General features: G+C 39.9%; 1 protein-coding gene across 1 annotated transcript in view; it reads left to right on the top strand.

The window, feature by feature from the left end:
• Positions 1 to 20,200, top strand: part of MOB1B (MOB kinase activator 1B) — a 32,667-nt gene that overhangs the window by 7,529 nt on the left and 4,938 nt on the right. The window contains exons 2-6 of the mRNA XM_035103093.2: positions 10,333 to 10,499; positions 14,648 to 14,741; positions 17,292 to 17,425; positions 18,573 to 18,736; positions 19,966 to 20,049. Of these exons, the coding sequence (XP_034958984.1) occupies positions 10,333 to 10,499; positions 14,648 to 14,741; positions 17,292 to 17,425; positions 18,573 to 18,736; positions 19,966 to 20,043 (637 nt within the window). The 3' untranslated portion in view covers positions 20,044 to 20,049. The remainder of the gene's footprint in view (positions 1 to 10,332; positions 10,500 to 14,647; positions 14,742 to 17,291; positions 17,426 to 18,572; positions 18,737 to 19,965; positions 20,050 to 20,200) is intronic.

The following is a 20,200-nucleotide window of genomic DNA, read 5'->3' as shown; positions in this document are numbered from 1 at the left end:
CTGGGTGGGTGGGTGGGGAGACACCTAATATTTACAAAATATTTACAAAAAAATATTGTTGTAATTATTCCTTTTCTCTCACTGTATCTGAATATTGGTCTTAGACCAACCCACCCAGCTATCAGCCCCATCTCAGTCTGTCACGGAGAACAAATACTGCTAGTCTTAGATTTTAGTGAATTGTTAACCCTGAGTGAACAGAGGTCAAGTTTTCTGCCTGGGGATTTGTTTACTTTTCTCCCTGGGGAAATATTTCTCACTAGAGAGTTGTCACCAGTTATTTTGAATCAGTATGTGAAACTTCCCATGTCTCCTCACCTCCTTGGTCCTATAGACGTCTTAGCTTGCAGAGCTCTCCTGCCACGCCAGCACCCATTCCCAGCAAACATTTCTGTTTTATCGACTTTGGAGAGCGGTGCATTGATTTATTTGCTTTTTTTCATGTTTTCAACAAAAGGCTGTTGAGTGCGCAGAATTTCTGTAGGCAGAAAGATTCTTACAAATCAGAAGTTGACTTATCTTTGGCAAACAGTGAAGTCTGTGATGAAAGGTTATAGGCTGGGGGTGCAGAATCCTTTTGGCTACATGGGCCAGATCCTTAGGATCTGCCTCATGGGTAAAATTGGGCAGGTGGGCCGCCCACAAACCTTTTCACTCCAATCTTAAAGTGGGTAGGGGCAACCTCCTCCCACTTCTTTTTGAAGTGATGAGGGATGGCAACTGGTAGGTAGGTGAGCAGAGATTGAGGGAATTGTCATTATGGACCAAGTTAAATCCCCTCGCTTGATTTTACTTACCCCTGCTATAGAGAAGTCATTGCCAATTGGTGGCTGCTGGTAACATTCAGATTTTAAAGAACATTATGCACCAGCTTTTTATAGTGGTAGCCTTGTTTCTAGTGATAGCCAGAGGTTTCTTCCAAGCTGATGGGAGAAGTAAAGGGCATTGGAAATTATTCCAGGATTGTCTGCTTAAATATAACAATTTGATCATTTTGGAAATCATACTTCCAGGCATCTTCTTGAAGAAGAATATGGTAGTCCAGGCTACCATGGTAGTCCATTAATAGGCATAGATGTGTGTCCAAATTCTAGTTTTGATTGAGCTTTGATAATTAATTCTCTACCATTCCAGCTATAAAAGTAGAATAATAATTCCCTGCTCACCTGAAAGCCGAAAGAGTTAGTGAGATTAAAATAAAGCAATACTTTGCACAGTGAAAGAGCTGCAGAAATGAAGAAAATAATAAGTTGGTTAAAACACTAAATGTGAATTATTTTTGTCATTGGAAGAATTTCTCTTCCCTCTTGAACGTTTTTAGCCAGCATTTGATCTCCTGTAAATTAGTTGCTCTGGATTCTTCTTATTGGACATAAAAAGGAAAGCTGCATAGATCATGCTACTTTTGCCTCAAAAAGGACCCGGTTCTTCCTTTCATCCTTGTGTAAGAGCTAGAAATACTGTTTCTAGTTAGATTGGATTTTGCAGAACAAACCTAACTATGTTTTCCTGAACATCTGGGAAAGGTAGATATTTTCCAGTCCTTGGAACAGCAATCTGGGATGTCCATGATGAAGAGGAAATTTTTGAAAAATTAGTTTTGTCACTCTGTCTTCCCTAATAATTGGCAGGTTTTATCTTATTTCTTTGCAGTAGCTTTTAAGAACATCATAATTCACAAGTGCAGTTTTACTTGAGGTCTGCTCTAACATCTGTTTTTCTGTTCTAACATTTTCATCTTGTGTTTAGCTTTAGAAGTTTAGGGATTTGCCCCAGGCTGGCAGATTCGCTTTCTGTGTGTTCCTCTTTTTGAAAGCTGTCAGAAACCATAGAGACTAATAAAGCATGAAAACTTAAATAGAAATTCTCCATTTACCCTGAGTGCATTAACTTCTCTAGAAGTTAATACTGTATTGTCACAATGTATAAATTCTTTTGCATTCCCTTTCAAATGATTCACATTTTGTTGTATAATTCCTAAATCACGTACGCAGCTTGTGCAGACATAATGTTGACTCCCTCTTAATTGCAATTAAGAAATCAGGAGCCGTTCCTGAGAATGCATGTTCCCTTCTCAGGAAGGAATACTCTCCTGTTCCCTAACATTAACTATGCTTTCCCTGCAATACTGATCTGAAACCAGCTGTAAAAAGGTGATCTGGTTAAACAGGGTTCTTGGTTAGTCTTGGCAGCACTTGGTGTTACTCTGGAATATCTGAGTTTGGGGCCGGTCAGGTTTGTGTTAGATGGCCAATTCAACAATTTCATGCCATCCTTATTTAAACCCTTTCTCTGCTGCAACTTAAGAATTATGAAATTCATTGCTATATAGAAAGCTGGTTTACAGAGTCAGGCTATTGCTTCATCTAGCACACTATTGCATGGTCTGACTGGGAGTTTTAACCAGCCCTACCTGGAGAAATACTACTACTACTGCTGCTGCTGCTACTACTACTGTACTACTACTACTACTAATATTGATGATGATGCCCCACCCATCTCGGTTGTCCCAGCCATTCTGAGCAATTTCCAACAAAATATAAAAACACAGTAAGACATACATCAGCATTATAAACTTCCCCTCGTGGTTTGAATCTTGGATTTTCTGCACGGAAGGCTGGCGAATGCTTCACCACTGAATTATGTGTGGTTATGTACAGTACTTGCCCAGTGTCACTCCTTTGGGCTCTGGCAACCTGTCACCAATCCTCCCCTCCTATCCCCATGGCCTTTACGCACACCACTTACCTGGTTTTATAAATTGTTATTACCCATGTTCTCGAAGCTACGAACATGAGTTTGACCAAACTGCGGGCGGCAGTGGAAGACAGGAGTGCCTGGCGTGCTCTGGTCCATGGGGTCACGAAGAGTCTGAAACGACTAAACAACAACCAACATTACCCATGAGAGCGCCCCCCCCCATCCATATTCAGAGGCAGAATGACTGCTAGAGACATATTGCTAACTATGGCTGGAGACAAGAGTGCTGGGATTGATAGAGCAACACTTTCTTATGATATTTGCATATGTGGACCAACCTTGCTGCCTGGCTGGAAGCTGTGGGTAGGTAGTTATTAGAAAATCAGATTACTAAGGCTGTCTTAATGTAGGCTATCTTTACTCTTAAGCACTACAAAGCAAGAAGTACTGAGATGCTATGAAGACAACAAATTAACCAACACTCAACAAGCCTTTGCTTAAAGGGTGTTTTTCTAGTGAAGAGGTTCTTAATGAATTTTCATTGAATTTTTGAGATAATCTAACTAACTTTGGGTTGTTAGTTTATCACTTGATGCCAGCTGACACTGAATTTAGAGTACAAACATGCATTAGAAGAGCTTGCATAAATCTAGCTTCTACTTTTTACTACTTTGTCCACATTCAGTTTTCCATGCATCAGAATTTTGGCTACTTGTCCAGCCGTTAAAGCCTAAGGGCATATAATTCTTGTCAAAGTCAACAGTGTATATAATACCTGGGAAACCCAGTGGAATTATCAATTAGCTCGGTTTACTGTGCACCTGTGCTTTTTGCAGCACTACAGTGAAGCTGGCTGGCGTTTCATTAGCATATTTTTGATGCTGTAGCTAAGACAATGGAAGAAGGGTCCGTATAAAATAATGAGTTTGCATCTGTTCAGAGAATTGTCATCTTCTGGTAGGAGGGAAAGTGAATGTGTGGGCTAAGAAACTGAGCTCTCAGCAGATGGCTGGAAAGTAGTGGCACATTTGTTCTTCAATATAAAAATCATTTTAGTGGGAGTACATAAATAGGTTGTAAGGTCCAATTTTGCATTAATCACTGCATCTGAGTTCCTTTGAAAAATCTTTATCTTAACAGCAAATACAGTTCTCTAGTTCTGGCAAGGTACCATGAAACATTAAGATGTTTCAGATGTAATACCAAATTATAGGTTGGTATTACTTAAAATATATGTGCAAGTGGAGCCATATGCTTATGTAGTCCCTTTTTTTTCCTTGGGCTCAAAACCCCACGACTTCCCCTTTAATGTAAACGGTAGTTTGTTATTACATTTCAGCTGTCTGCTCTTGCTCTTTAAACCAGGAATTGTGTATATTCCACCTTTCCTCCAAAGAGCTCAAAGTGGCATACAGTACATGGTTCTCTACTGTTCCCTCCTATTTTTTTCCTAAACAACAACCCTGCGATTCTAAGGTGGGTTAGTTTCAGAGGTGGATCATGATTTCTAGATAACCCTGTCTTTAATAATTCTGTTCTATTTACAAGCACAATAACAAATAATATTTAATAACCGAGGACTCCCAGTGGCAATAGCAACATCCTTTTGCAGAAATTTAACGTAAGTTCCTGATTAAGCTACCGTACTTAAATTGCAGTCCTAAACACATTACAAGGAAGTAAGTGCCTTTGAACACCGTAGGACTTGTTTCTGAATAAGCAAGCATAAGATTGCGCTGTTAGCATCTTCTTGTAAAAATGCATTGATATTTTAAAGTGTAATGAAGAGTCTGCCCTACTTCCTTAATTATTTGTATTGCTTCTGCTTTGAGATAATATCCTGTTGTACTGTGTCTGAATGTCAACTTCATCTTCTGGCCACTCTACCCTTTCCTTATCTTTGCAGTTATTTCCTTCTTCCTGGCTGTTTGTTTTGTCTCTTTCCTCTTTGCATCCCCTTTTTATAGGGTGCTGCCCTTGTGTTTAAATAGTCTTATGTTCCTTCCTTCAAGATCATTCAGTGTTTATGCTCTGTGTCAATGCAGCAAATGAATTATGAACTATTCAGGTCACATTCACACCATGCTTTAAAACACATTTTGTTGTTGTTGTTTAGTCATTTAGTCGTGTCCGACTTTTCGTGACCCCATGGACCATAGCACGCCAGGCACTCCTGTCTTGCACTGCCTCCCGCACTTTGGTCAGTCTCATGTTGGTAGCTTCAAGAACACTGTCCAGCCATCTCGTCCTCTGTCGTCCCCTTTTCCTTGTGCCCTCCATCTTTCCCAACATCAGGGTCTTTTCCAGGGAGTCTTCTCTTCTCATGAGGTGGCCAAAGTATTGTAGCCTCAGCTTCAGGATCTGTCCTTCCAGTGAGCACTCGGGGCTGATTTCCTTCAGAATGGATAGGTTTGATCTTGCAGTCAAGAGTCTCCTTCAGCACCAAAATTCAAAAGCATCAATTCTTCGGTGATCAGCCTTCTTTATAGTCCAGCTCTCACTTCCATACATCACTACTGGGAAAACCATAGCTTTAACTATACGGACCTTTGTCGGCAAGGTGATGTCTCTGCTTTTTAAGATGATGTCTAGGTTTGTCATTGCTTTTCTCCCCAAAAGCAGGCGTCTTTTAATTTCGTGACTGCTGTCACCATCTGCAGTGATCAAGGAGCCCAGGAAAGTAAAATCTCTCACTGCCTCCATTTCTTCCCCTTCTATTTGCCAGGAGGTGATGGGACCAGTGGCCATGATCTTGTTTTTTTTTTTTTGATGTTGAGCTTCAGACCATATTTTGCGCTCTCCTCTTTCACCCTCATCAAAAGGTTCTTTAATTCCTCCTCACTTTCTGCCATCAGAAAAACACATTTAAAGCACTACAATTCCCAACACCGTGAACAAACTATACTTCAAGATTTGTTTGGAGGAAACAATGTGCTTTAAACATACGGTATGGATGTGACTTTAGGACAGCTTATTCTATTGAATAGGGAAGGTATCTTATGTTCCTTAAGACTCTTGGTGTTTTGTCATGATAATTTATATAACATTCTTCAATGCACTAGTTCTTGTTTATTTTCAGCTATATCATTATTTTTGGGGTTTTTTTGAGGAGCAAGCTACTCTTGCTGCATGAAGTCACAGTGAACAAAGCTACCCTCCTTTGCTTCATGTTTGATGGTGTGATATTTATAGCTGTGTTGTGCTGTGGTGAGAGAGAATGTGCTAAAAATATGCATACAGAAAAATATTAGAGTATTCGGTTGGATTCCTAAGACCGGATTGTGCTTAGCAAAAGAGACCCTTCACAAAAGCAAAGAAAGATTTAGAGCTTAGGCTTTCTTTGTCTGGTTTGTTTAGTTTATTCAAACATTGCTGAATAGTTCCCAGCAACTTCTGCAGCATTTGCATGTTCTGCTGATTTTCGGTGATAAGTCCTCTGGTGTGTGAAGACTCATCAACATGAGAGGGAGAGACATTGTTAGGAATAAATTAATATTTCCACGTTGTCAAGGAGGTGCATGGTGTTCAGCTAGCTTCTTACTTCACTTCAAGAAAACGACTTGCATATAATAAACAGAAGCAACACTAAGGTATTTATTTCAGAGTAGCCCTTTGCCCTACTGTAGTGACTATTGTATCCTTGCCTATTTTATTATGTTTTTAATATATTGTAAGCAGCCTCAAAACTTTGGGTAGTGGTTGAGGTATAAATACTCCTAAATGCTAGTAATAAAATAAGAAATGAGACTTCAGCATGACTAAAAATATGAATAAAAAATAATTGAGATGGGGAATTGAATGTGAAAGGAAAGTTTGCTTATATATTGAATCCTATACAGTGGTACCTCGACTTACGAATGACTCGACCTACGAATGTTTCAAGTTACAGAGTTCCGTCCACCATTTTGAATGCGGTTTAGATAGGATTTTTTCGACTTACATTTTTTTAAAATTTATTCCCACATTGGCTTCGACTTGCAAATTTTTCGACTTACGAAGGTCCGTTCAGAACGGATTAAATTTGTAAGTTGAGGTACCACTGTATTAATATAAGGGAAAACTAGTAGCAAACTGAAGTAAAGCACTAAATTGTAGGAGTGTTAGTAGTAGTAGTAATAGTGGTAGATTAACTATGGTTTGCAGAATAACGCAGAGTACAAGATCACTGCATTGATTAAGCTGATTATACAGTAACAAATTAGGAACTGGTAATCATGGCAGGTTTCAAAGATAGAACAGTACTTTAATTTTTTGTTACCTACTCACTGATTAATATTAGTCCCTCAAGAAAAATTAACAAGGGGATTGTAGGTTGCTATGGCATTTAAAGGAAATTTTTAAATACGGTACTTTACTGCATCTGTTTTGTTGAATCTGCCTAATAAAGTTCAGAAAAGATTAGTCAGAATGGTGAAGGTGTTGCACACCTTTCCTATAAGGGAAAGGTTAAAGAAAAAATGACTAGGTTGGGGTAAGGGGAGATGAATGATTTACAAATGTATGAATGGTATGTAGAAAGTGAATAGATTGTTTTTCTAGGGTTGCCTAGATTCAGGGCATAGTAAAACACTTCCAAAATTTGTAATAGCCTATGGGATTTTCTGCTACAAGATGTAATGATAGCACTGACTTAGATGGCCTGACTAATTCATGGATGACGTACAAGGCCCCATCCAACTGTCTTGGGACTCCACTCCAGATTTGTGTAGGGTTCACTCCTTAGCCTTTTCTTCTCCCAAAGATATCCCACATGGCAGCAGGGGTTTAGGATCAGAGCTTTTCTTCTAGATGGGCTCTCTTCCCAAGTTGATGAGCCCATCTCCCCATCACTTCCCTGTACAGTACATACAGAAAACACCTTCTTGACCATTGGACCCACTATTGGTCTTGTCTACTCAATCCACCGGAGCCTGTCTTCACACACAGCCCTTGCTAAAAATGAATATACAATTTTTTTCTTTTATGAAACTTGAGAGGAAGTGGGGTAGAAATGGAAATAAACCATTTACCCCAAGGCACCTTTGGGTTCATTACACTAATGATTAAACCTAGCTACAACATCAGGTGTTCAAATTCCTTTTTAAAAGAAGGATGAACTCATAGGATTTTGAAATATTTTCCAGATCTGCATAGGGCTAGCCCCTAAAACTCTGAATCCCCTCCCATTTCTGAAGACAGTCAATATTGTATGTTTACAGAGGAGTGTGCACATAACGCTGTGTGTGTGTGTGTGTGTGTTATAAGCAAACCACAATGACACATTTCCTTCCTTCCTTCTCCTACTTTAAGATTAGCGGATCAAAAAGTGTAAAAGGCATTATGTGTGGAAGGTATTTGGGGTATCACAAACACCACCAGCACAGGCCTTCCCTGTTGCCGACAGGGCCACCTCCTCATTAATTTAAATTAATTAGGATTAATTTCAATCCTAAACCTCCACTGCCTTGCGGCTATCCTCATTAATGAGAAAGGCTTTGGGAGTAAACCCTGATGAAAAATCCGTCCCCACTGCCTTGTGGGACATCTCTGGGAGAAGGAAAGGCTAAGGAGCAAATCCTGCACAAATCCAGAGTGCTGGGTTGTCATTCCGTTAATTGTCTCCCAGCATGATAATTTTAATGCATTTTTTGTGCTCTTTTATTGATTTTTGTCTGTTTTTATTATGCATATCTAGTTTTAACTAAATCACCATGGAAATATTTACTGAAGGGCAGTATACTAATTTATTACACAAATTCATTAACTAAATCGTGCATTCTCTAGAGCAGTAAACCTTAGTGTTAGAAAAGTGTCTCCGAAGATACAAAAAACATACAGCCTGATTAAAGATTTTGGAACAAGACAAACCAAACTCCGTCAAAGCAGTTTACTTGTTCCTTTCTGTCTGTCCAATGCTATGTGTTTGCTTATTGTGTTTGCTTTGCTAAGGGGATTAGTTGTATCAAATTTCACTGCTCGGGTAACCTATGCTGAAGTCCCAAAAACAAACTCATTAAAGCTTGTGCCTCTATATTTTTTGGTGACACAAACTAATTACTGTACTTCTTTCAAAGTTGCATAACTTGCATGTACAAAATCGTGTGGTGACGGCGCAGCGGCAGCGGGAGGCCCCATTAGCTAAAGAGGTACCTAACCTGAGGTACCACTGTATGTTATATGGTTGTTCAGGAGGATCAGAAGGGAATGTTGGAAAAATATCTTCATTAGAATTTACTTCTTAGTTAATTAATTTACCTGATCCCCTGAAAGTGTTAGTAGGTTCAGTAGACTTTAGGGTTCCTCTGATTTAGTTGACAACATACAGTGGAACCTCGGTTTATGAACACCTCGGTTTACGAATTTTCAGTTTTCGGAATGCCGCGGACCCATCTGGAACGGATTAATTCACTTTCCATTACTTTCAATGGGAAAGTTCGCTTCAGTTTATGAACGCTTCAGTTTATGAACACACTTCCGGAACCAATTACACCCATGCTTTGGGTTAAGTACGCTTCAGGTGGAGTACTCCGCGGACCCGTCTAGAATGGATTAATCCACTTTCCATTACTTTCAATGGGAAAGTTCGCTTCAGTTTATGAACGCTTCAGTTTATGAACACACTTCTGGAACCAATTGTGTTCATAAACCGAGGTACCACTGTATTGGACTTCCTATTCTACCACCTAAAGATTTCTGAGTAAATTGTACTCCTTGACCAAAAAGAAAGACTTTTACTATTTTTATCGCTGCCTTCCCGCCATATTGGAATCCACATGTTCAGAATAGATTTTTTAAAAAATTAACCTTTTTGCATTTGAACCTTTCTCAAAACAATTGTTCAAAGTTTAGTTGTTCTTGTATGCCTTTCAGTATGTTGCTGTTCTGTGATTACACTGTGGTGAACACAGGGCAGCTTGAATGTTACTGTTTCTTGAGTACTAGATGTATTCCTCTACATCTTTGAAAAAATGGGTCCAAAGAGAACTGGAATAGAAGGGACAGATATTTGGTTGGAAATGTTATATGGGTAGCTTAAAGCAGAAGGTAGACAGACAGTACTGATGGACAACTAGCCAATTTCCAGTGGACCTCTGTACACTTGCTGGTTGCTGAGATTTGTAAAAAAGAATATTGACCTTCATGTAAACTTTAATTTGAACTAACAAACTTCTTATATTTTTTAAGCAAGAGGACAGATTCAAGAAAACTTAACCTAGATTAATTACGGCTTCACTATTGAGAGATCCTGTGTGGTCTTTCTTCCTTTGTCAATTTAAGGGCTGCATGTGAATGGCAGGATTTGTGTAGACCTTTCCATCTGATCAGTATTCTTGATGGAATTGCAACATGGAGAAGTAGCACCTACTGGCTATTTGACTGTGTGACGGAAGTTTATGTCATCTGTATTTTTGATAATCTCACCACCCATGGATTCCCCCCCCCTTTTGTGGTATGTAATAAGGGTGTACCTCATGCTTCCAAGCATGCAACAGATTAGTCACATAGCCATCTTATACTTTGTGGGGAGGGGAGAAGACATTCTAACTCATAAGAATGTTAGTGTAAGATTAGGGGATCATTCTGTGAACCTGTCTGTCTCTTTCCCCAGTACACAAGATTTTCTGAAACCAAAATATTTCCCTCCTTTTGCAGTGGTAGCCGCTCTTCTAAAACTTTTAAACCAAAGAAGAATATTCCAGAAGGCTCTCACCAGTATGAGCTGCTGAAACATGCAGAGGCCACTCTTGGAAGTGGCAACCTACGGATGGCTGTTATGCTGCCTGAGGGTGAAGATCTAAATGAATGGGTTGCAGTGAACAGTAAGTAGCATGACCTTTCTCCCCTGTATGGTTTTTGAGCATTAAAATTGACTGATAAAACCAGTGGGTGGGTGGGTTGGGGAGGCATGAGAGATTTGACATTCATTTCCCATGGGAGGGTAATGGTTAAATTTATTTCTGCAAACTTACCTCTGGAAATCACTCTTGTTAGAAATAGTTGAATGTGCCGTGATGTAACTGGAGCCAATATGATGTAGTGGTTTGAATGTTAGAATAGAGCCTGGGAGGTAAGGGTTCAAATCCCCTCTGAGCTCCCTGGCTGACCTTGGGCCAGTTACTGTCTCTCAGCCTAATATACCTCACAGGGTTGTTGTTGGGTTGTTAAAGAGCAAGCAGGAGAACTTTATATGCCACCTTGAGCTCCTTGGAGGAAAAAAAGGTGGGATAAACTTTCTGGGTTTTCCCCTTGTCTGGAACTGCACAAAGCAGAAGCAATTGGAGGCCCTTGCAAGCTGCAGCAAATGGCTAATTGTCTCTGTCCAGCTTGATGGATCACAAATACTCTAGGTCTGTGGTCTGTCTGTGTTCTTTGAGCAGAACTACGGGTTGAGCAGAACTACGGGTTTTACAGTGTTGTTTATCACACATGGCTACAGAAGTGTCTGGGGCTCGAAGGCTTGCCATGTTTCCTGGGGATTTTCCATAGTAATTTCTTTAAATTCCAGCTGTTCTTGAGAGAAATGTCACCACTGTTTTTAGCAAACATTGAAAGCTGATAAAAGCCTAGTAAGTTTGACTCCCTCAGATTCCATCTACAGCTGTTTTTCTGTACAGACATGCCCTCCCACAGCTGAATTAAGACACCCATTGTTAAACTACAGTATTATTATTTATTGAATTTATATACCGCCCTATACCCGGAGGTCTCAAGGTGGTTCACAGAATACAATCAAAATATAAAACCACAAAATACATAATCAAAATAAAAACTACAACCCAATACCCCCCAAAAGAAACCACCCACATTTTAAAAGGATGTCAATCAAATCAACTAAAGGCCTGGTTAAAAAGGAACATTTTTGCCTGGCGCCTAAAGGTATATAATGAAGGCGCCAGGCAAACTTCCCTGGGGAGAGCATTCTACAGTCTTTTGTTTTTGTGGAAAATATTGTGTCAAAAAATCTAGATGGAAAACTTTGAATGAATAACTGCATCTTGGGTTTAAGGATTGAGCTATGATTTGGGAAGATCCTGGTTTGAACCTTGCCTCTGCCATAAACTCAATAGTTGGTCTTAGGCAAGCTCTTCTCTCATGTTCTGCTCTCAACCTCAACTGCCTGCTCCTCTAGCTGCAATTTGGAGGTAATAATAATACCAACCTCTCTTAAAGTGTTGTTTATAAGGACTGCAAAATTATGGTCCAGTTAACACACAACACAGAATAAAATGCCCTTATGCGAGCGCAGCTGTGTGAAAATAAATAATTCAGAACAAAGGAATTTTTAATTCCTATGTTCCTTGACTGGAATTGAAGGGCATGTAAGGATCTGTCAGTTGCTGAACGGAGGAGGCCATGATTTCAATAGCAGTTTAATGACAGTGACATTGAAATTGTCATAATTTGACTTCCCAGACATCAGCCAATTAGATTGTGGAAGGCCGCAAATCCTTTTGTGCTGCTGCTGTGTCTGCAGCCAAACTAAAACAAGACAAATTGCACAGCTGTTTGTGGTTACAAGGCCAATCTTCAAATACAAGTCTGTAAATGGCATCTTGAAAGAAGGGTGCTCTGCTTTTTTCAGGATCTGGAGTAGGGGAATCTATCTAGTAATGGATTTGGTATTAAGCGGGCAGGGGAGTGCAACCCTGTTGCCTTTTGATAGCTTAGTAGCTTTTGACACCATGGTATCCTAGTGTGCCAACTCTCTTGGTTGGGAGTAGGAGGTCCTGTGCTTTGGTTGTTCCAGTCTTATTTATTGGGCTAGATTCAGAATAGTATTGGGTGACTGTACCTCAGCCCCTTAGCAGTTATGCTTTGGGATGCAACAGGGTTCAGTTTTGTCCCCAATGTTGTTTAACATCTATGTGAAGCCATTGGCAGTGGCCATCCTGCTCTGCTTCTCTATTACATCTGAGTCAGGTGTGGACGTGCAAGTCCTGGATCAGTGAATGGATCTGGTGGGATGGGTGAGGGCCAGTGTGGTATAGTGGTTAAGAGCGGTAGACTCGTAATCTGGAGAACTGGGTTTGTGTCTCCGCTCCTCCACATGCAGCTGCTGGGTGACCTTGGGCTAGTCACACTTCTCTGAAGTCTCTCAGCCCCACTCACCTCACAGGGTGTTTGTTGTGGGGGAGGAAGGGAAAGGAGATTGTTAGCCGCTTTGAGACTCCTTCGGGATATCAAATCCAAACTCTTCTTCTTCTTCTTCTTCTTCTTCTTCTTCTTCTTCTTCTTCTTCTTCTTCTTCTTCTTCTTCTTCTTCTTCTTCTTCAAGTTGTAACTGAATCCTGATAGGTTCAAGTGACCGTGGGTAGCTAGTATCACCTTTTACCAGCTTCAGCTAGTGTGTCAGCTGCACACATTCCAGGACAGGATAGCATGGTGCAAGCATGCCATGTTTTGATAGCCTTAATATTTCACTACCATAGCGTGGTGTATGAAGAACTGCCCTTAAGGTTGATTTGGAAGCTGCAGAATGCAGCAGCTCAGCTGCAGAAAAGGGAGACCAAACATGAGTATATAACATCAATTTTGAAAGAACTGCACCAGCTGCCAGTTTGCTGCCAAGCCGAGTTTAAGGCCCTAAAAAAATCAGGACCTGGGTACATGAAGAAATGCATTCTCCCACATAAATCTGCCCATACACTGAGATATTTGGATGAAGTCTACCTGGTCAACTTAGTGACAATGGACTGTTTTTGTCATGGCACACAGTTTATGGAATCGTACCCCCTTTATTAAGTTTTTGCACAACTTCATTAAGTTTCTGATGCATCCAGACATTTGCTGGTTCTCAATGCCACCCTTTTAGTATAATTTGGCTGGTTTTGTTGTGATTTTTGTATTCTGCTGTATTTTAATATACAGTGGTACCTCGACTTACGAAGACTATCCGTTCCGCGGCCGTCTTTGTAAGTCGAAGTCTTCGGTTCTCGAAGCGCCTGTTCTGTGCATGCATGAAGCGCAATTTCGCGCTTTGCATGCGCCGACCACAGGCGCAGAACGCGCACGCGGCGGAAAAACTTCAGGGTTGTTGACTTCGGAAGTCGAAACCTTCGGAAGTCGAGTCGTTTGGTTGTCGAGGTACCACTGTAATATTTTATGCCAACCTGGCAGTTCAAAAGCATAACAGTGTGAATAGATAAATAGGTACTGCTGCGGCAGGAAGGTAAACAGTGTTTCCGTGCGCTCTGGCACTCATGATGTTTTGTATGCCAGAAGTGGTTTAGTCATATTGGCCACATGACTCGGAAGAGCTGTCTGCAGACAAACACTGTCTCCCTTGGCCTGAAAGCGAGATGAATGCCACACCCCATAGTTGTATTCGACTGGACTTAACTCTCCAGGGGTCCTTTACCTTTTATGAGAAATACATTTGTATTGTTGTGAGTCTCCCTGGTATTACTGATGAAGGTATAGAAATGTTTTAAATAAATGATAAAGCAGTGAACAGAAGGAACTTTGCCTTCTTAGCATTGCTTTGGTAGATACGCTGCTCATTAACACCAGGGGATAAACTCCAGACAGAAATCCTGATACTATAGACAAGGAACGGCCAAGCAAGGGATGTAAAGGTAGCAAAGCATGTTAAGAGATGAGGTAGACCCTGGGCCATTGACAGATGTGGGCTTGGCAGTTGTAGATGGTTTGGCTCTAAGGATCCTATTTCACTGGAAGGAATGGAAAGCCAGGGGATTGCATATTTGTACTTTCACCACTTTTAACAAACATAGATTATATAGTTTCAAAGCCATTTTAGTACACTTACCTTGTTATGTGAGTCTTTCTGGAGGCCTTAGTCTGTTTTCTGACCAGCATTTCCTTTGTATAGTAACATACCGGTATCAAGCACAGCAGAATATTTTTGCTGAGAAGCTGTGTGGATGGTCTCGCTTGCAATTGAATGCACAAACGTTTTACACAGTTATCTGCTAAATTGAAATCATTCCTATTTATATATATATAGCTGTGGACTTCTTCAACCAGATCAACATGCTTTATGGGACAATTACAGACTTCTGCACAGAAGAGAGCTGCCCAGTGATGTCTGCAGGTCCAAAGTAAGAATGCTAGTTATGTGACTTTGAAACTATGAGACATAAAATACTTGCTGTTTTTAATTTTTAACTGGGTTTTAAAGAATGGTAATTGCTACTCTTAGTAAGTTAAGAACCTGAAATTTTGTTTACAAAGAAACTGAAGTTCTGTGTCTCATGTTTTTGCTTTTAGCCTGATCAAATTCTTTACAGATTTGTTTGGTTGTGGGGGGTCAATGAAAGTGTGAGTGAGAGCAGAGCAGGAGGAATTTAATAGTCCTGAAGGCCATGATCTGACCTTGAACTGCTGAATTGCAAATACTGTCTGCATGCTTTTCATCTCTACAACACTGAGAACTGGAAACCCTTTTTTATTTTAAAAATGATAGTGATTAACTCTGATTCCCAGCTACCCAAGGTAGCCCACTAGATAATCCCTTTTGCACAACTACAACAGCACACTTGCCTGAAGCTTGGTAACTGGGATTAAGCAATACCATCTAGTGGGGTGGATTGGCTCAGGGTCCTCTATTTGCTGTCTCCTACCCTAAGCAGTGTTAAGACAGGAGAGGACCATTAAATATATGTGTCTGTATAGGTGTGTCCCCCCCCCCTCCGGGTTTTGTTTCCCCTTTACATACATATGTATGTAATACATATATAGTTGCCTTGTCCTTTTAGTTCTATTGATGCATCTGGAAATAGCATGATCTGTCTCTGTTTCTCTGTTTCTTAATATATCTTGACAACTGGTTGAATCAGAGTTGTTTGGATGCAGGGTTTTATTTTCAGTACAGAAACCTTGATTAAAGGACTTTTCTGATCTCTTCCAAATTTATTAGCTGGCAAAAGCTGAACAAGGTTAAAAATGAAGGCGGATATGTAAATCTTTTACTCACAGACATGTTATTACATTGGCACCATTTGCAATAAGAGGCAATGGTTGCCTCTTATTCACTACAATTAAGCAGCTGTTTTTTCTTGGGTTAGCTATTCGGACACCATGTGCAAGCATAACATTTCACTATCAGTTGCTTTCCTTAATTATTGTGTCTGAAAGCCACTGTTTAGAGAAAAGAATGGCCACAAGCCAGGATATGTAACTGGTTTGAAGTGGGTGTGCAGACCTTGGTTAATACTGTAATCTTATGCACACATAACGTGGAAGTAAACTGCACTTGAACTTACAAGGTGCAAAACAGGCTTTACTGGTCTCTCTTTACATACAATTTGGTTGTCTAACCTTTGTGAGTTTGACAACCCTCAGGTACGCTATGGGACTTGATGGCTCCTCCTAACCATTTCAGCTCCCCTGACAACTGTTGTCTGTCTCCAGCCCAAAATGTTCCACATGTTCAGAAGCCAGTTTTTGGCATTCATTCAGATCTTCCTATTTTGTTCAGCTGATAGATTTTTGAAAACTTTAAATGGGTGAATATAGTTTCCAAAGTGGCCCTCCATGCTGAATATCGATGTAATACAGAAGAAAGTTGCTTTAGCATTTATTGTTTTACTCGGTTCTTCTGAAATACATAACTGTTTTAGCGGGATTTTTTAAATTTTTTTGCTTGCTTATTGTTATTGCATTGGCTCTAAAGAAGCCAATTCATAGTTTCCTACCGTAAAATCTAAGAGTTCTGAAAACATTGCTTAATTACAATGTTCTGGTTCATAGATACATTGAAGCTCTCTCCCTGGGTGTCTTGTGTTTGATTTGTTACACTGTTGCTTGCTATCCAGGAAATGTGTGCTGAGCTGAAATACTGTACTGTACAGTAGTTTCACACCAAACAAGAGAAAGAGAAAATTTGAGGGAGCTGTGCATAATATTATGATTATCAAAAGGAAGGCTATTTAAGGAGGCTGTACAGCTGGTGGAAGGAATCAAGAGACCGGGTTCTAGAATAATTAAGGTTCATGGCTGTATGTTTTCTGTTTTACTGTTCCACTTAATGTGTCATTTTGCATCAGTTCATCTATATGCAATACCATAATTTTAAATCCAATGCTATTAAAGTCAGCTTTAGGTTAAAAAGGAGTAAAACATGAATGAGTGTGTTTAATGCCTGTGTTACTTAGCACCAGAAGTTCTGGAATTAAAAAAGCATTTCATGAGCTAAGGACACGGCTGTATCGGGGAAGAACCTGCCTCTGGCTTGAGGTACTATGAGGTTTGGGGCATTGGAACATGGTTAGGACAACAATTCTCCTTGAGCCACAGTGCCTGCTGGTTGTAGGGATAGCTTTGCAAAATGCTGATTATGTCATGTTTTATATAGTGATACCATAATCACACTAATTCTCATGTGTATATATTTGGATGTCAGCCAACTGGTTCTCAATGCCCGGGGGGAATTTCTTCCTGTGCTAATCACTTTTGAAACCGAGGAGACTTGTGTATGAGGAAGGGGTTAAAAGAGAGAAGAATTCTCTTGAGCATATCTAGGTCCTTGAACACACCTGAAGCAGGCCTTTATATCCCAATGTTATGAAAACAATAATTATAATTCATTTGTTTGGTGTGTACAGTCCTAGATTTATTTAAAGGGATGTCTTTTAACACTTTCATTCCAGATATGAGTACCACTGGGCAGATGGGACAAACATAAAGAAGCCAATCAAGTGCTCAGCACCAAAGTACATTGATTACCTTATGACATGGGTTCAGGACCAGCTGGATGACGAGACACTCTTCCCATCCAAAATAGGTAATTTTAAAATTAGTATATTGCTGCTATATAAAAGCTGGATGGTTTAATTTGCAAACTGTGAACATCTATGCTGTTTCAAAAGGAATAGGAGAAAACAAAAGCTTTTAACTTGAGGGAAGCTTAACATAAGATTTTGAAAATGTATGTAACCATCTTAAGCAGCAGTTGTTCAATATCAATTAATTTTTTGCAAGATTTAATTTAAAGACTCCGCGACTGGACCAACGGTCAGGGGTGCCTTTACCTTTATGTAGACCAGAACATACCTAATTTCTAGCAGCCCTTAATTAAAAGGAAAAGTGATCTTTGAAAATAAGCAATTAAATGTTTCTCTGCTTATGGTACCGGGTATTTATTTTCCCCTCTAGAGAAAAAGCTGTAATGAGGGAAAACACAAGTACGAGTTTGTTTGAGGACTGGTTTGCTATTTTTGCTAAATACTCAGTATTTCAAACAGGACGCTTCCCTTAGGGTGATTTCTGTGCTGGTGTAGTATTGCATTTTTGTTCACTTCTGCACGATGCATTTGTTGGTTTATAAAAATTACAGTTTTAAACTTAAAATTTTAAATCCGTGCAAGATACAGTTACCTTATGTCTTTAAAAACATGTTTGCTGAATAGTTCTGGTTGTGTTTTTGATTATTGCTGGAAAAACTTTTGCATAGATGGTACTTTTCCGATATTTGTGGTTCTGAGTCCTGATACGTGGGCTGTTTAAACCTGTGCTGCTCCCTGCCCATTCATGGGATGACAAGAACTCTGTATTCCTTGTGAGTGGCTTCTTATGCTTGCTGCATGGGTCATGCATTGTGCCACATCTTATGCACTGAAGCAAGAAGCCACTATCTAGATGAGTCTTGAGCAGCTGGGGATTGTATCTAATGAACCTGTCTCATCAGCACAAAGGCTGCTTCTGCTTGTGCAACAGAACTTCCCCTTCCTCTTCTCTCTCTCCCCCTCCCCCCCAACCTGCTCTGGATGCTTAGGGGAAACCCCAGAACAAATCTGAGGGAGAAGAGAGGGGAAGTTCTGTTTTGCAAGTGGACATTGTTGTGTGAACAGGATGGTTTTGTTGGATACAACCCTGCGTTCTTTGTAGGACTTGAATGTAAACACTTGGATGTTTGGTTTGTTGATTTCTAGGTGTTCCTTTCCCAAAGAACTTCATGTCGGTAGCTAAAACGATCCTAAAGCGTCTCTTCAGAGTTTATGCTCACATCTACCACCAGCACTTTGATCCAGTCATTCAGCTGCAAGAAGAGGCACATCTCAACACATCCTTCAAGCACTTTATCTTTTTTGTTCAGGTAACTAGGCATGGGGTACTATGACTTAATATTTCCCTGCAAGATGGAGCATAGGCTCGCATTCTCTCTTGAGTTTTCTGTTGCTTATTGCGGTAACTAGGGACCCTTGTATTTGTAAGCACATTTGAAGTTTCTCTTTAACATGATTCTAAGGTTGTCAGCTGTGCCCTATTCCCAGTTAAGTTCTATGTCATGCCGTGAAGTATTACTGGGAGAAAAGCTTTGGAGCTATTTATTTATTTATTTGAAAGACTTATATACTCTCTCTCTTACTCAACCAGAAAAATCAAAGGAGGTTCTATAAAATATAAAGCATTAATTTAAAAATACCAACAGAATTGAACATTTTTTAAATAGCTGACATAATTTTTTAAAAAATAGGTAAATAAAATTAATAGTTTTAAAACAAATATACCTAGTAAAATTACATGTTTGGGTAGGGTTGCCTAATGAAAAAGGTTTTAGCAGGTTCCAAAAACTGTACAGTAAAGCCACCTGCCAAATATTTTCTTTTGTGATCTCCTTAATGTGACATGAATGGTGAATATGCATAACCAGAAACCTTTGTGCACTTTAACTGGATATTGGAAAATATGCAAAAGTGATTATCTGATTAAGTTCCTTTAGGATTATATATCCCATTTGAAAATGCTGAAATCCTTCTGTGTGGAATGGAAATTAGTCCTGTCACAGATTGCATGGCAGACTTCTATTGTTAGAGGTGTTTGGTAGCATTTGGCCACCCACCTAGAATTAAAAATATTGCTGGATTTCTTCATGTGTCATGCGCAGTCCCACATATAGATTCTGCACCTAAGTAGTGTAGGTTCAAAAATATTCTAGAGTTCTAACTGGGAAACTGATGATCCTCTCACATATCAACAAGAGGCAAGTGAATATGCCTAGAGAAGTGAAATGAGAACCTCTCTTGGTTCTCTTCTGATCTCTGCAATAGCAGCAGCTAGGGCAATGCTTTCTGTGGAATCTCCCCGCAATGAACTTTAATATCTGTCTTTCTCAGATGGGGATCTTTCTTTTAGTCTTAGTTTAGGTGTGCCTTGCCCTCACCTATGTTCTTCCTAAAAGCTGTGTTGACTGCTTTTACTTCCAGCGTAAGGTAATTGTGCTTTCAGTTACATACCGGTAGGGTAAAACAATGCTGTTGATAACTAAATGGATATCCTGCTAAATATTGAACTGAATTGTTGGTCTGTTTCTGCCTCCCACAGGAATTTAACCTTATAGACAGAAGAGAACTTGCTCCACTTCAAGAATTGATTGAAAAACTCACTTCAAAGGACAGATAAGCAGAAGTGAATTTGTGCAAATCACTTGTTTGGTTTAAGCAGGCATGTGGTGTTTTAGGGATTTGAGCTGCAATCCTCTGCACACTGATTAAGATTCATGGAACTTACTCCTGAGCAAGCGTGTGGAGAGGCTTGCAGCCTTTTAAATTTTTGTTTA

This window comes from Zootoca vivipara, chromosome 9, assembly GCF_963506605.1.
Source record: "Zootoca vivipara chromosome 9, rZooViv1.1, whole genome shotgun sequence".
Lineage (NCBI taxonomy): Eukaryota > Metazoa > Chordata > Lepidosauria > Squamata > Lacertidae > Zootoca > Zootoca vivipara.
The sequence above is the reverse complement of the archived record's forward strand: the minus strand, read 5'-3'. Positions and strand labels throughout refer to the sequence as shown.